This window comes from Leptinotarsa decemlineata, unplaced genomic scaffold (genome assembly GCF_025532065.1).
Source record: "Leptinotarsa decemlineata unplaced genomic scaffold, Ldec_3_MD MMD2_P_RNA_scaffold_4, whole genome shotgun sequence".
Lineage (NCBI taxonomy): Eukaryota > Metazoa > Arthropoda > Insecta > Coleoptera > Chrysomelidae > Leptinotarsa > Leptinotarsa decemlineata.
In genome coordinates this window covers 600,313-615,606 of record NW_027412531.1, presented here as the reverse complement: position 1 = coordinate 615,606, position 15,294 = coordinate 600,313, and the positions used below count along the sequence as shown (strand labels likewise).

General features: G+C 34.6%; 1 protein-coding gene across 1 annotated transcript; it reads left to right on the top strand.

Moving 5' to 3' along the window:
• The first annotated feature begins 1,476 nt into the window (after positions 1-1,476).
• LOC141487532 (uncharacterized) lies at positions 1,477-5,435 on the top strand. The gene is made up of 2 exons (XM_074186626.1): positions 1,477-1,564; positions 3,077-5,435. Exon 2 carries the CDS (start codon positions 3,143-3,145, stop codon positions 5,384-5,386), a length of 2,244 nt encoding a protein of 747 aa, XP_074042727.1. The 5' UTR covers positions 1,477-1,564; positions 3,077-3,142; the 3' UTR covers positions 5,387-5,435.
• Positions 5,436-15,294: the final 9,859 nt, after the last annotated feature.

The window sequence follows — 15,294 nt, the reverse complement described above, 5'->3', positions numbered from 1 at the left end:
TTCGCCATAATTATATAGCATCAATGGTTGCCAACACTGTCATCAGAATAATTGACAAGTGACAGCTTCCCGCATGATGCAAAGATGGATTGATGGAATAAAGCGATTTGCGCATGCGCAGACACGTCGTCGTATGTGAAATGTGAATATTTTGAAGTGGTTATTATGAATATACTGATTTGATTGCCCGCATTAAAAATTCCTTCAGCTGTTCCACTCTCTGTCTCAATTAAATCTAAGAAGCTATCATACAGATTAATTTTTCCAGTATCTCACAACTATTACTAGACACTTTTTCATGTTTATATCTGTAGTTTCATCGATGATAATTGAAAAATGAATTCTCCTCAGATCATTTACTATCTCATTTTTGAAATTTGGCCCTAAACGTCCGACGATTAATTGGGTAACTTTCTTTTAAATTTGATTTCTTTGGCAATTTCAGAATCAACATATGCACTTTTGCAAAAATCTGGAAAAGTATTCATTAGTGATAAGGAAAAATCATGTTCGCATATATAGCAACAAAATTTCAATTCAACTTCTCTCATCAATTGTAATTTCATTTCTTCCACTGAGTTTGGTAATATTTTGCCTATTTGTGCAATAGTTCTTGCCGCATGCTCATTTTTTTGTGAGTATCATTATTTAAATGCCGAATCATGTGATATTTTCCTCCAGATAATTTTTTTGACCAATTTTACAAAAAGGGAATTTTTTAGATTTGTCGAGAAATGTAAATTCATCTCCGGATGATTGTGGATTGAGAATATACATTTTTCGCTTTCTTTTTTTCCTTTCCTGGGTTCTGAAGAATTATTGGATTCATTTTCTTGAAGTATTACAATTTCTTGTGAATCTTGTGTGAACATATAATAATTATGTTCGTCGGCAAATATAGATATGTGCTTGCACCTGTTTAAAAAAAGGCAAGATATTATATGAAGAACTCCGAGTTGGATTAGATTCTTTTCTAGACAATTTAATCACATATCTGTAATACTTATGATGTACTGTTTGGAATATTACTGGAATTTTTTCCCAACACCAAATCGTTATTTTTAACATTTTAAAACATTTTTAAAACTTGAAGATGATCACTTGGTGATCGAAACACGTGTCGAGGTGTTAAAAATAACGATTTGGTGTTGGGAAAAAACTCCAGTAATATACATATCTGTAATGAGTGATTCAAAATATAAATTGATAATTCTAATGCATGATAACTGGTTACATACCGGTCTATTCGTTTCATTTCAGGCTTTAAGCAGTTCAAACTACCAACTACTATTCATAAATATTTATTTACAATTCGTCTTTTCTTTTTTCTCACTGAGGATTTATTTTTCTTTTAGCGCCAGCGGTTTTCGAAAGATTTGACATTTAACTGATCTAAAAATTAAGTGCTTTGTGCTTTATGATCGTTATCTATGACTTCTATGACACGCCTATCATATCAGACAGAGATAGACAGATTATTCGACTATCCTAGGATGAAGTGATTGAAAATTGTAAATATATAACGTAATCAGTGACGTAATGCAAAACCAAATGAAGTCAAAAGGTAGGTATGCTTTTCGTCAATGTGGTATGCATGTACAAAAAAATATTGAATTGTTTAACAATTCGTACAATTGTATAGCCAGGAGCAGCCCTGGGTCACCCTACTGGTACAACATTAACAACCGAGAGAGGGGAAACCAAATACAATGTTGCCAATTGTCAAGAATTGCCAACATAACGTACTTTATGCGAATATTAATACCTTTCAGATGTGGACGGGGTATTATCTTTCTATGACGCTGGTATTTTGAGGAAATGGAAGTCCAGTCCACATCATTTTCCTATTAACATTTTTCGTGATAATGATTAGGCCCTTTTCAAATTTAAATTTTTCGTTCTACTACCGATGAAGCTACGGTGTTAGAAAAACGCGTGTAAAATAAAAATTTTATTTGGGAAACTTGCTCAATTATTTTCATGGATAGTGTTAGAGTATAAGAAGTTATTAAAGTTATTTCGCTACTTTAGATTGGGCAACACAAGAATAAAAATAAGGTGCCTGTGTCAGTCATTTTTCAATTTTAGGAATAATTCCTGGCCTCTTTGATATAAATATTGTGAATTTGTAAGTTTTGCTCAAATCATCACATTATGAAATCTTCAAAAGTTTTTTATCAACTTTTTTAGAGCAAAGACACGCCCGAAGAAGCAATTGTACGGCGAAACACGTGTTGCGTTTTTGTAAAACTGTTTAGTGAAAATCTTACAATAAAGTATTTTTTGAATACGTTAGTTGTAGATTTCCAGTAAAGTATTGGCCAATTCTATCATATATTTTTTAGGGATTTTTCAACCTTCACAGTTTGAAAAAAAAATGAAGTGGACAAACTTCTGGTAAATTATTTTTTGTAATTTCTCTGTTCAAGGACTCAAGAAATATTTCACAAATACATTTTGCGCATGTTTTCATAAAAACCCAACTGTTTTCTTCATCTATGTCCCAATTTATTTCTTCTTCTTCTCTTTTTCATAATCTGTCTGAAGTTTTGTGGAGCAGTCGGCCAATATTTTTTCTTATGGTGAAACATTTCAATTATTAGATTCAACTCTTTTCGATAAAAGAGACATATCAAATCGACGGAAACGCGATTACGAGCACCCACCTGACTTTTCAATGCAACATTACTCATTCTGCTATCTCTACATAATTTATAATTTGACCATTTGCACAATCACAAGGCATTTTCCGGCGCTCATGTATTCAAAACATGTATTTCGCTACTTTAGATTGGGTAACACAAGAGTAAAAAAGGTGCCTGTGTCAGTCATTTTTCAATTTTAGGAATATTTCCTTGCCTCTTTGATATAAATATTGTGAATTCGCTAGTTTTGCTCAAATCATCACATTATGAAATCTTCAAAAGTTTTTTATCAACTTTTTTAGAGCAAAAACACGCTATCGAAACGAAGCGAATCACTTGCAAAGCTGAGCAAAATCAAAAGAAACTAACTACTTACGAATGAGTTTACTTTTATCCAATTTATTGCTTTTCATTGGTTTTTTATTTTTCAGGGGATCATTCGAAAATCTACACACCCTATCGATTGGTGATTGTTAGTACACTTTATTATTACTGTAATGGATGAGATCAAAACCGTAGTCTGTGTCAACAACGGCGATTCTTATAAATACAGCAAATATTATCTGAATAAAGTGAAAGATATCATTAATGATGCTGACGAAGTCATCTTCTGGGGCTCAAACGTGAAAGAAATGGACGGGGACATTGCAGCTGAAAATGATGCTACTGACAGATCACATCCTCAAGAATTCATTAACACCATAAAAAATTACTACTTCAAATATATCCTCATAATTACAGTAGTCGGATATATGGATGACGAGGATATACAAATTTGCGATAAAATAATAAAGCAAAGCAATATTCTTGATAACATTGTCAATTTCAAGATATATTACTTTGTAGAAAAAGAAAGGATCAACATGCAATTCGACGGTCTGTTCACATCTAAAAAATTCAAAAAGGAAGTTTTCGTCAATGGCTACCTATGGTATCACATCGATATCAACATAGATTTCGACAAACTTACACTGAGTGATATTTCTCCAGATTTCAAATATAACATTATTTCTCTTGTAAACAAGTTTCCTGAAGATAAAATTGAGCTCAGATGGAAACTTGGTGAACTCTTCAATCGACTTTCGAGACGGTACCAGAAAAAAAAATCTTTGAGATTATTTTCTGAGAACAATGATGTAGAAGGGTGCATGAGATTCATTGAAAGGGGTTTGTATAATTTCAATGTGAAAATATTGCAACAAAAAATAAGGGAGTTGTTGAATTTATTCGACAACCCTGTGTATGACTACGTTTTATCTGATAGTATAAATGTGCTATTGAAACCCGAGGTGCAATGCGTTCTGGACGAAGATTCTGAAACAGATGAGGATAGTATAACCTGCGATATTACATTCAACAAATGTAAGCAGTTATGTCTTTTGGTGAGAGACACGAGAAAATATAAAATTCCAGGAGAAATCGGCAAACAAATGTTTCAAAACCCGTTCCTAATATTGAAGCATAGAGATCTAGTGGAAAAAATGTTGAACTTGGTAGAATATAATCAAATAGATATCACAAGTTATTCCAAGTTGAAAAATAAAAATATTTCCCCCTTCACAAGGCAACCAATGACAGGAATTTACATTTTCAATAGTGACTCTGAGCTTATGGACTGGGACGTTGTTATGGAAAACAACAATATAATCCTATCTATGATATGTCGGATTGACTGTATACTTTCAAAATGTTCAGGCCTCTGGCACTTAGTGTTTCTTTACATGCTGATGAAGTTCCATCCCAAGTGGAAAAACGAGCCTGAAATTATAAAGAAGGAGATAAAATATATATGCGATCGTACGATAACTCCAATTAGTTTATTTCCCAATTTGGAACCGGACATACAAGACCAACTGAGCATAGGTCTGTGGTACGTTGTGAATGTATCTCATAAACTGTATCCAAATTCTCGTAATAATGTCTTGAGAAACATGGGAGAGAGTTCAACATATTTTTTGGATTTTTATTCCGATATATTTCACTCTGTGGATGAAGAGTTGTACAATAAAACTAAACTCTGGACCGTCTGGAGTTATATGGTTCGAAATCAAGGAAACTCGAGGAAGTTTTTAAGTGAAATTCTGGCTCAATACCAGAAATATAGAGAAATAGAAGGCTCCCTGATATTCTTTTCCGGACAATGCGAGAAGAGGTACGAATCTATTTTGAATATTTTACCCGTGGAAAAAGTGCTGGGATTGTATCATATTCTGCATGAAAATTCCAGAGAATTCGACGAAATCGAACATGTTCAGGATCGTAATCCACAAGTTGATTTCATAAATACCTCCGAACCAAGCTGCAGAGAACACGTTGTGATATCTCTGCGTACTTGCCAGGCAGTTACAGTTTGTTCGAATACTTATAAACAGCGAAAAAAATGTGGAGTAGACTATATTCGTTACTTCGACATTTTCCATGAGTTTTGTGTTGTCAACGGTGAATACCCGAAGAATGAATACGATTTAATTACTAATCACAGTTGGGAACATTACAAAACATCATCACAAATCGTAGTCTATCCCGTCCAAGGATTAGAGCACTTCAGGTTGGTTATGGAAAAATTCGAGAAAGTTACGAAAAAGTATGCTGTTAAAGATTATTTGAAAATATCAACCGATTGTGAATTAGAACTAAAGGAGTACAACGAATTCGAATCCGTTCATCTGAAGCACTGCTTTATTAAACGTCCTTATTGTGTGTCCTCAATAAACCGCAGAGGCTTAACTTCAACTGATTGAAATAAGTTCATATAGTCAAAAAATAAATTGTGATCGAATGTTATTTATTATATTTGTTATATTATATATTTTTATTGTTGTTGTTATTATTACTATATTTTAGAGAAGTTTATATTATTTTCCTTCTATTCGGCAAGTGAATGAGGTGAAACCTGCTCATTTTCTCAATGTTGAAAAAGTTGCAATTACAAAAAAACTGAGGTGGCTTTGAAAAATTAAAACGTGATTTGTAAGTAATCAATAATATCTATTTTTATTAACTGGAAAGATACAACCAATTTCTGGGGATTCATAAAAAAATGAAAATCATTTCATGAAAGATAAAAATTTAACTTTCTTTCGCATGACCACAAACGCACCGATAATTAGGTATTTAAAGAAACGAATCTGCACGCCCTCTGGCCGCCTGCATTTGCGATCGGAAAAGGGATTCTGGAATGAATAGAGGGCGCCAGGAACTGGTTGTCGTATATGCATTTTCTATTTTACTTCTCAAAACTTTGATAGAGTTACTTCTTTGACGATTGATTGCTTCCTTCCTTTCTTTGGAAGATTCCTACATTTTATATATCAAGATGGAGTACTAGAAATCCCTTTCTTTTCCAGAAAATGCAATGTCGTGAAAATGTACCCAATTAAAAAAACTCTATTCAGTGGAGAGTAACTTCCATTTTTCATGATTTTAAAACAATTTACTATAGGTAATTGTTTTTCTTTCAGAAAATTCGAGAAACTTTAGTCACCCATCTGAAGATTATTTTTTCGAAGCAGGTGTGAGCTGCATGAAAATCGGATAACTGATTGCAAAACTATAAGTGAAATTGTTTCAGTTGAGCATGGATTCCTTTAAATTACTTTTCACAGTTGTGAACATTATAAAAAAACATTCGGAATCTAGTTTATCCCGTCGACGGATTAAAGCACTTAAGATTAGTTATTGCAGAATCCGGAGAAAGTTATGAAAACATATCCTGTTAAAGATTTTTCTGGAAATATAAGAAACAACAACAGAGCTATTCTTTAGGAATGCACAAGCTTTTCTCCAACTCTCTCGTAGGGATGATCGATGTTGAGGAAACATCGATGTTTGGCAGAAGAACATTGTAGTTTTTCACGCAAAAAACAACATTTAAATTCATGTCAAAGGAAATACAGTCCACCTACATTGATAATTTTGGTCTTTCAAGCCCGATACTCGTGATTTGAGTTTGAACGCTGTTTTTGCGAATTTGAGTGTCAATCTTGTTTTCAAATAATTCAAAAAGGTTCATTTTTACATCTAAAAAAAATCGATATTTTGCTCTCCATATTTATCGTACATCGATACTTTTGGATCGATGTTAACATCTATGTTTTTATAATATCGAACATTCCTACTTTGTGAGAATGCATAAGAAAATGTCACGATATTTTCCTTTCAATATTTATCGTACATCGATGCTTTAAGATCGATGTTGACAATGACACTTTTTGATATCGAATATATTTACTCTCTTGCCAAGCACATGGACACCAAGTCAGTAAAAATTATTCTAGGGCAGTCGCAAGAGCAAAACGGCATAAACCGAATACAATTGAGAAATTGTCTCTAGGATACGATGTAATAGCACACAGAGCTTTATTTCCTCAACTTACCAGAATGCTATCCTATAATACCGCGTATAATTTGCGAACGTTTAGCATAAACTAATCATAGTCTCATTTTTCTCCAAGTCGATTTACGTATTAAAGTGCTTTTACGCTACTTCTGCTCATGTAACCCTCCATTCCTTCTATTATTGAATTATTTTTTCGACAATTTTATTGATTCCAAAATCAAAACAATGACGAAAATACAAGTAAGAAGTGAATTATTTTTTGTAATTTCTCTGTTCAAGAAATATTTCACAAATACATTTTGCGTATGTTTTCATAAAAACCCAACTGTTTTCTCCATCTATGTCCCAATTTATTTCTTCTTCCTCTCTTTTTCATAATCTGTCTGAAGTTTTGAAACATTTCAATTATTAGATTCAACTCTTTTCGATAAAAGAGACATATCAAATCGACGGAAACGCGATTACGAGCACCCACCTGACTTTTCAATGCAACATTACTTATTCCGCTATCTATACATAATTTATAATTTGACCATTTGCACAATCATAAGGCATTTTCCGGCGCTCATGTATTCAAAACATATTCGTCTACGATTCAAATACCTTCATTCTGGCGTTGAAACGATGACATCACATCAACTATGATTTCAAACGTATTCATTATGATTCAAAACTAGCGTGAGGTTGGTTTTGAAACGGAATTTGACGTTACGTCAGTTGTAAAAATATCTACTTTTTGGTCTATATTTTGAATAGAAAAAAGAATTCTGTTACATTGGATGCAAAAATGCAGCTATTTTGTAATATTTATGCAAAAAAATGTATGGACAGATCCAACTTCAATTGAGGTTAGAGAAAATTGAAAAGTTTGTTTTTGTTATTGAATTTGACATCTGACACGAATTGTCTCATTCCATTCTGGAAAATCTCATTAATAATGACGTCACTACGAATCGTTTTTGAATATACGCCCGAAGACGATAAAACGCCAGAAAACACCTATAATTTGGAGGCATTATCAACCTTTTTTCTCCTTCTCCCACCTCAAGCTGTTTAAGGGTGTGATTTGTCACAGCATGTGGCTTTGTACTATCAACATAAACAATGACGATAATTGGGCTAGTCCCACTAATAGACAATGTGCTTTGCTAGTGAGATACTTTGTAGTGCATGGACAACATTAACGCCAGATATATAGGATTATTTGATTTCAGCGTTCTACACTTTGAAAGAAACTACTTTTTACCCGAATGTGGATGAGTTTGTCCCAGGCTCATTCAAATGTAATAACACTTGGTTTTACGAATAACCTTCGTTAACAATTGGCCAGATAGCCTTGGTTGCCGAGGCCAATAAATGGAAAAGAAGTAGAAGAGAAAAATGAGAAATAAAACTTTGTTTTTTATTACACGCCTTATATAATCCGGTCAATCTAGACATCGGAAGGTACATAAATTTACAACAAGCTGCAAACGCCTGTAATTGTTCAAAACTTAGTTAAGAATAAGATTTTTAAATTCCGAATGATTGCGATGTCTGGAAAAAAAATTGGTTTTTCGCGATTTTCAAGAAAACGGTAAGTTTTATCATAAAATTAACCTCAGATAAAAATTGTAGATCATAAAATTCTCTACAAAAAATGTATAATAAACTTGCATAATAAAATATATTAGGAAGCGATTGAAATTAAAAAAATGTGAAAACGTATTCATCTGAATCATAACCTTCAAATACTTCTTCTTGATCTTCTTCTTCTTCTTGATGTTCATCCTGGGTGTAGATAAACTGCGTCAAGAGTGATGTATCGCATGTTTTCTAGTTGGTATCAAATGAAGACCTTGATCGAACCGCAGTCATAATACTATGGTAAATATTTGTGCATACTGATTTTAAGTGATCTAAATTAGATCGTTTATTCTTCAAAATCACTCGTTCCTTAAATATGTCAAGGACTCAGGAATTCCATTGTTTAAATATTCAAACATGCGACTTGGTGAAGGGTAGTTAAAATTATCAAACACTGCGGCTTGAATTCTTCGCGAATGATAGCTGCTGCTGCTTCTAGAATTCTGAATAATTCTTCTTTTTCATCCATTTTTTTTTCGTACCACGCTTGATTCAAAATATCATGATTGTCTTTTAAGCATATAAATGTTGATGCTCCCGATGTTTCAGTGATAACAAGTTTATTCCCGTACTTAAGTTTTATATTCTACTCGAGCAATAACAGCTTCTGCTATAGCATCGGAACGAGTCCGAGCTACTTCCAAAATTGAATCTTTAAAATTAAGAGTACTTACTTTACTAACTCGACGGCGAGAATCTAAGGATTTTCTTCTCTCATGCTCTTCATTCAATTCCTTGCCGCAAAATAAGCATAGATTTGTGAAAAAAAAGCTGAATCACTTACACGTGATCTTGTACGAGGAGGATCTACTGTTGATGTACTGGCTTTTTGTTCGTCGTGTTGTCTTTTATCTGCAGCAATAGAACACTTCCGAGTATAATTTCTACGACAATCTTCATGTATTGTCACAGATTTCTGACTTTTCAGATATTCAGTTAAAAGTTTTTCGCAAATAAAACAATATTCGGAGATTTTTATTATAAAACTCAAAACAGCACGAAATAGGTTAGGTTAAACACGTGTTTCCACTACAGCGTGGGGCTCAAGACTAACGGTATTATATTTATTGGACATTCTGACACAAAACAGGTATACGACCCTAGCCACGCACACAATTGAACAGGGAGACACATGCTGGCTCAAGGTTACACTAGCGTACCTTTATATTTATACTTATGTATACCAATAGAAAATATTAGTACTCAAATTACAACTTCAGAGATGTGTATACGTGGCACTTATGCATATAATGACAATTACAACTTTTTAACTCGTCTTATCTCAGAGACGGTGGCTCTAAGAAAAAAAAGTATTGATATATTCTTTGTAGAGAATTTTATGATCTACAATTTTTATCTGAGGTTATTTTATGATAAAACTTACCGTTTTCCTGAAAATCGCGAAAAACCATATTTTTCCAGGCATCGCAATTATTCGGAATTATAAAATCTTATTTTTAACTATGTTTTGAACAATTACACGCATTTGCAGCTTGTTGTAAATTTATGTACTTTCACTCTCATTTTTTAGTCTAATTTGACCGGACTAATATTAGCTTCACTTGTATGAATGACTGTAACTCTCAAGCTCGGGATCTATATTTGACAGAATTATCGACGTGTATTTCATCAGTTCGGACTTCCATTGTCTAATATAATATAAATTGATTTAAAATCCCTGAAAAAAATAAAAGATTAACCGAAAATAACAATTTTATTAAAACAAAAAACTTAAATTACAAGGAAATAACATACAAGCTACAACCAGAAAATAAAAAATTCAAATATTAATAAAAGCTGAAAATTAAAAAACATTATTAACAAAAATGAAAAATAAAAATTAAAAGATTTCAAACCAAGTTACGTCACGACGTTTTGATTGTTAGTATTCACAATCGTCTTCGGGTGATAACTGGAATTATTCCTGCACGTCGCCTTGATTTCGATCAGGTTGAAGCCTGGCTCCTTTACCCTTTGGACTGATAGTCCAACGGATAAGGTCCGAGATCTGACTATTTATTGGTCATTCGGGTGCTTTCACTTTTCACCTATCCCCTCTTTCCGCTTCATTGGTTTTAGCGGGAGATGACCGTTTGGCGGGAGTTGGTCATTTTTCGCTTAATAAGAGGTTTCCATATGTTACGTATCTCTACGCTAGCTTGACTAAATGCGTTGTTGGACAACATATACGCAGCTTCCTTGAATTTTCTCCTAAACCAGTGTTCCTCTTTGTGGATGATTTCAGCTTGAACCCACTTGATATTATGTTGATGAGTCCAAACATGCTCTGCTGTTCCGGATTTGCTGGTTTCTCCTCGCTGTGTGTGTTTCTTGTGCTCAACAATGCAAACATTCAATGGCCTCTTAGTTTCACCGATGTATGATCCTCCGCACTCGCAGGGTATCCGGTAAATGCAATTCTTGGAATCGCAGTCCGCGTTTGGTGGCCTGGTTTTTGTGAGGCTGCTACGGATAGTGTTCCCAGATCTGAAGCAGGTCCTGATGTTATACTTGGACCCAATAATCCTCTGATGTAGGGGAGTACAAGTACAGGTTGTGGTGGCTTCTCTTCCTTGTGGAGTTCTTGCTGTCTTCTAGCTAAGGTCTGTTCTACCATCACTCTGGAGTAACCATTCCGTTGAAGGTCATTTTTGATGATGCCTAGTTTCTTTTCGAAACCTTCCTTTGTATTACAGAGCCCAAAAGCACGGTCTAGTAGATTCTTGATGATTTATCTCTTAGTCGATTGATGGTGGTTGGATTTCTGGTTCAGATACTGTCCTGTGTGAGTAAGTTTTCGATATACAGATTTTTCCCATTTAGTTACGGTCCTCTTCACCAATACGTCTAAGAAAGGCAATTCGTTGTGGACTTTCTTCTCCATTGTGAAAGTAATGGAAGGACTTACGTTGTTGATGTACTTCAGGAAAATGTCTTGTGTATTATATTAGACAATGGGAGTCCGAACTGATGAAATACACCACGAAACATTGTCAACCACCTTGAAACAAAGAATTATCGACATTATTGCTTGATCTATTCGCGGGCAGATGGCGCTGTACGTACCCTCCATGATATAATTCAAACTCACTTTACATGTATCTCTTCATTAAAAAAAAAAAAAAATTATTAACACCTGCGCCTGCTGCTTTATTTGTAACCCTCCTTTGCGCGCCTGCTGCCTGAGGCTTGGTAGCTGATTTTCAGGCTCCCTCTCTGGAATCGGAAAATATCAAGGGCAGAACACAAGCAGTTCAGGAAAAGCCTTAAGGCGCTCTCAGAGCGGTGCCTGTGCGAAAGTAGCGACTCACATTGGATTTGAATAGCTGGAAATTAAATCCATTTGGAAAAACGTCCTCAGGGAGTTTATTCCACATAAACGCAGTTCTCCAGATGGAAGAGTTCTTAAACAGTGAAGTTCGAGGTGTACTGAGTTGAACCTGAAAACGATGAGCAGCCACAGTCCGTCGCGTATTTCTGATATGTACCGCTCATGGTGGAATCAAATGTGTTGGAGACAGATCTCCAAACTTTCTTCGGTGTTCCAGGCTATCAAGATTGCACGTGATGTTCGCATCTCCAATCAGGCAGATGTTTTTTTTAGATAGAATCCAGCAACTTCAGAGGACAGAACTCCATACATGAGAACAATACTCCAAAAAAGGTAAGATCTGAGCTTTATAAGGCATCAAAAGTTGGTTGTATGGTTGTTATGACCTGCATTTCTCGGGTTTTCTGATGTTTCTTTGTGATTTTGAAAGCCGCTTTCATAATTTTTTCAGAATAGTCATTCATTCGTAGAGTTGTCGCGATGGGATTCAACTATTGTTTGTGTTCGTTGTCTGCCAGCCTCCTTGAATGTGTTAATAGCGTTTTGCCACCGAGTGGTGTGCAAATTCACACCACTACCCAAAACAAATTCATAGCTTTCATCAATCACTACAACTTTATCCCGAAACATTTGTTTTTTTGAATCTCTTAACAGGGAAGGAGATATCGTTCACCCACCTATCGTTGATACATGTTGTATATTAAGCAATTGTATATTATATTAAACAATTAACAGAGGTCAATAATATTACCTCCTCCGAAATTATTATTGAAAATGGAGTGCCACAGGGTAGTACACTTGGGCCCTTACTTTTCCTTCTGTGTTTGAAGACGACACCTTATACTACTGTTCTTATAACGTTAATGAGCTGGTAGAGACTCTAAATAGTGAGCTCTGCAGAGTCGATGGTGTAATCTCAACACTCCTAAACTAAATAGCGAAAAGACGAAATTTCTCTTAGTGAGTAATGAAACAGGTTATGATGAAATCAAAAATAGAGGAATTAGTATAAAGATTGCTAATGAGGATATCGAAAGTTTACCAGTGTTGAAGTATTTGGGATTATTGATTGACCAAGGACTAACATTCAAAGAACATGTATTGAAAGTGATAAAAACTATCACCAATAAGGTAAATTTTCAGGTGAGAGTATCGCCTAGCCCAGTGGTTCCCAAACTATGGGTCCCGACCCACTGGTGGGTCGCGGGAGCAATTTGGGTGGGCCGCAAAAACATATTAAAAACACAATACTTTTGAATTGTTTTTCCCATTTTAGATAAAGGCTAGAGGAGAGTATCCAGTTCTTTCGAGCATAGCCTCAAAAGAGCTGTTGGTGTTTTCAATCAACACATATTTGTGTGAGAGGGCATTCTCTACTTTGGTATATTTGAAAAATAAATATAGAAATAGGCTTAGTGTAAAAGGTGACCTGTGTTTGAAGTTCTCAACTTTCAACCGTAAATCTTAAGCACCAGTGACGGTTCGTGCATTGGAGAACAGGGGAGGCTAAAGTCATAAAGACTATATACACACAGAAAAGCCCGCCGGTGGCGCGAAAATTTTTATGTTGTTGCACACTTTGCTTAATACTAAAGTGAGGGCATGGGCATGACAAAGTGCATGAGGACCTATGGACTTCATTTTAGTTTGTAAAACATTTAAATAGCCGGCCATGACCGCAGCCCCATCATAGGTTTGCGCAATTAACTTTTGCCAAAAATTATAGGTGTCACACGTACGAATCAAAAAATTAAACAAATCGTCAGCTGTGCGCCCAGATGAAACATCATGAAAACCCATAAAACGTTCTACCACATTATCATCTTTGGCATATCTAAAAACGATTGAAAGTTGTGATGTACAGATAATATCGGTAGTTTCAGTTTCATCAATTTCCCATGCAAAAAAAAGAAACACTTTCAATCTCCTTGCTTATATTTTCCTTAATAATATATGCCACACTGTTATCAGCTCATTTTAGATGGTTTTTGAGGTGCCCGAAAAAACGCTACCGTTTAAAAAAGTGCCAAATTGTGAATCATATTTGCCCCATAACATTAAGAGTTCCTTGTAATTGCCGCAATCAATTGAATCTTTGGTTTCATCGTGTCCACGAAAAGCTGATTCTTGGGAACCCAAATAAATCGTAATATCGATAATTTTTTTTAAATTCGACCAATTTTCCCTAACCTGACTATTAAAAAAAATTATGGCCTCTTTTTGAGGCCATAGCTGTTGCTATATTTTGTTTGCTAAACAATTTTAATTTACAAGACGAAAATATATGCTCCTTAGATTTAAAATGTCTTTCTGTAGAACGAGGTAAATTTTGTATCCATAATAAATGAAAAAAAAAAAACTTACCGAAAAGTGAAAACCTGAAAACACATCGAAATTGAAAGAAAACACTTCAAAAACACAATAAAAATATTACCAAAAAGCACTGCTATAATACTATACTGCCTGTTTTATACACAAATAACGAATATTATCAAGAAACACTAAAACGATTTACCGAAATATTGTTCAGTTCCGGTCCGTCATGGCATCCCGTCCGAATAATTAAATAAAAAACAAACGCAGTCGTACTCTAACGGAAACCAACTGGAGGCTAGCCTCCTCTAACGCTATAATTTCTGCAACTGAAATTACAAATCGGGACGTATGTCGCTGGTTGAATCGGTTTCGTGGAGCTTGTGTATTTTGAAGCGGTCGGAGGCTTGGCTCCTTTGCAACGTATGGCATTTATTATTTCGGGTTGATGGTTCATTCGTTATTCGTTCATGAGCGGTGCATTTGAGTTTTGTTGATGCAGGATACAGTGTGGTACGTACTACGTAGTGAGTATATATTATGTATTTATATTAAAAATTATTGGTGAAGTAATGATAGCCAAGCATTTTTAGAAAAAAATAATCATAATTATTTGTCAACATCTTTTAATTTATTGCGATGAATAGTCTCACATTTTATGGGGAGGCTAAGCCTCCCTTGCCTCCTTTGACGAGCCGCCGCTGGTAAGCACCAGCTCCACAAGTCACATTGATCACATGAGACTCATTTTCTCATTTTTTGTATTTGTTTATTTTTAAGAATCTGAATTAAAAGTCTTTTTTCGTACTATATTTTATCTTCAATTATATCATCTTTACCATTTTCTTTTAGAGGTTATTCCTCAATAGTAAATTTTCACGATAATAATAATGAGAATATTATTAGTAATAATAATTATACTTAATTTTATTTGATATCTGCGTCGCACAAAAAATCCGCAATGAAGGTGGGTCCCCAGGCAAAAAAGTTTGGGAAACGCTGGCCTAGCCCATCTAGATGGTCAAAAATTACAATTTATA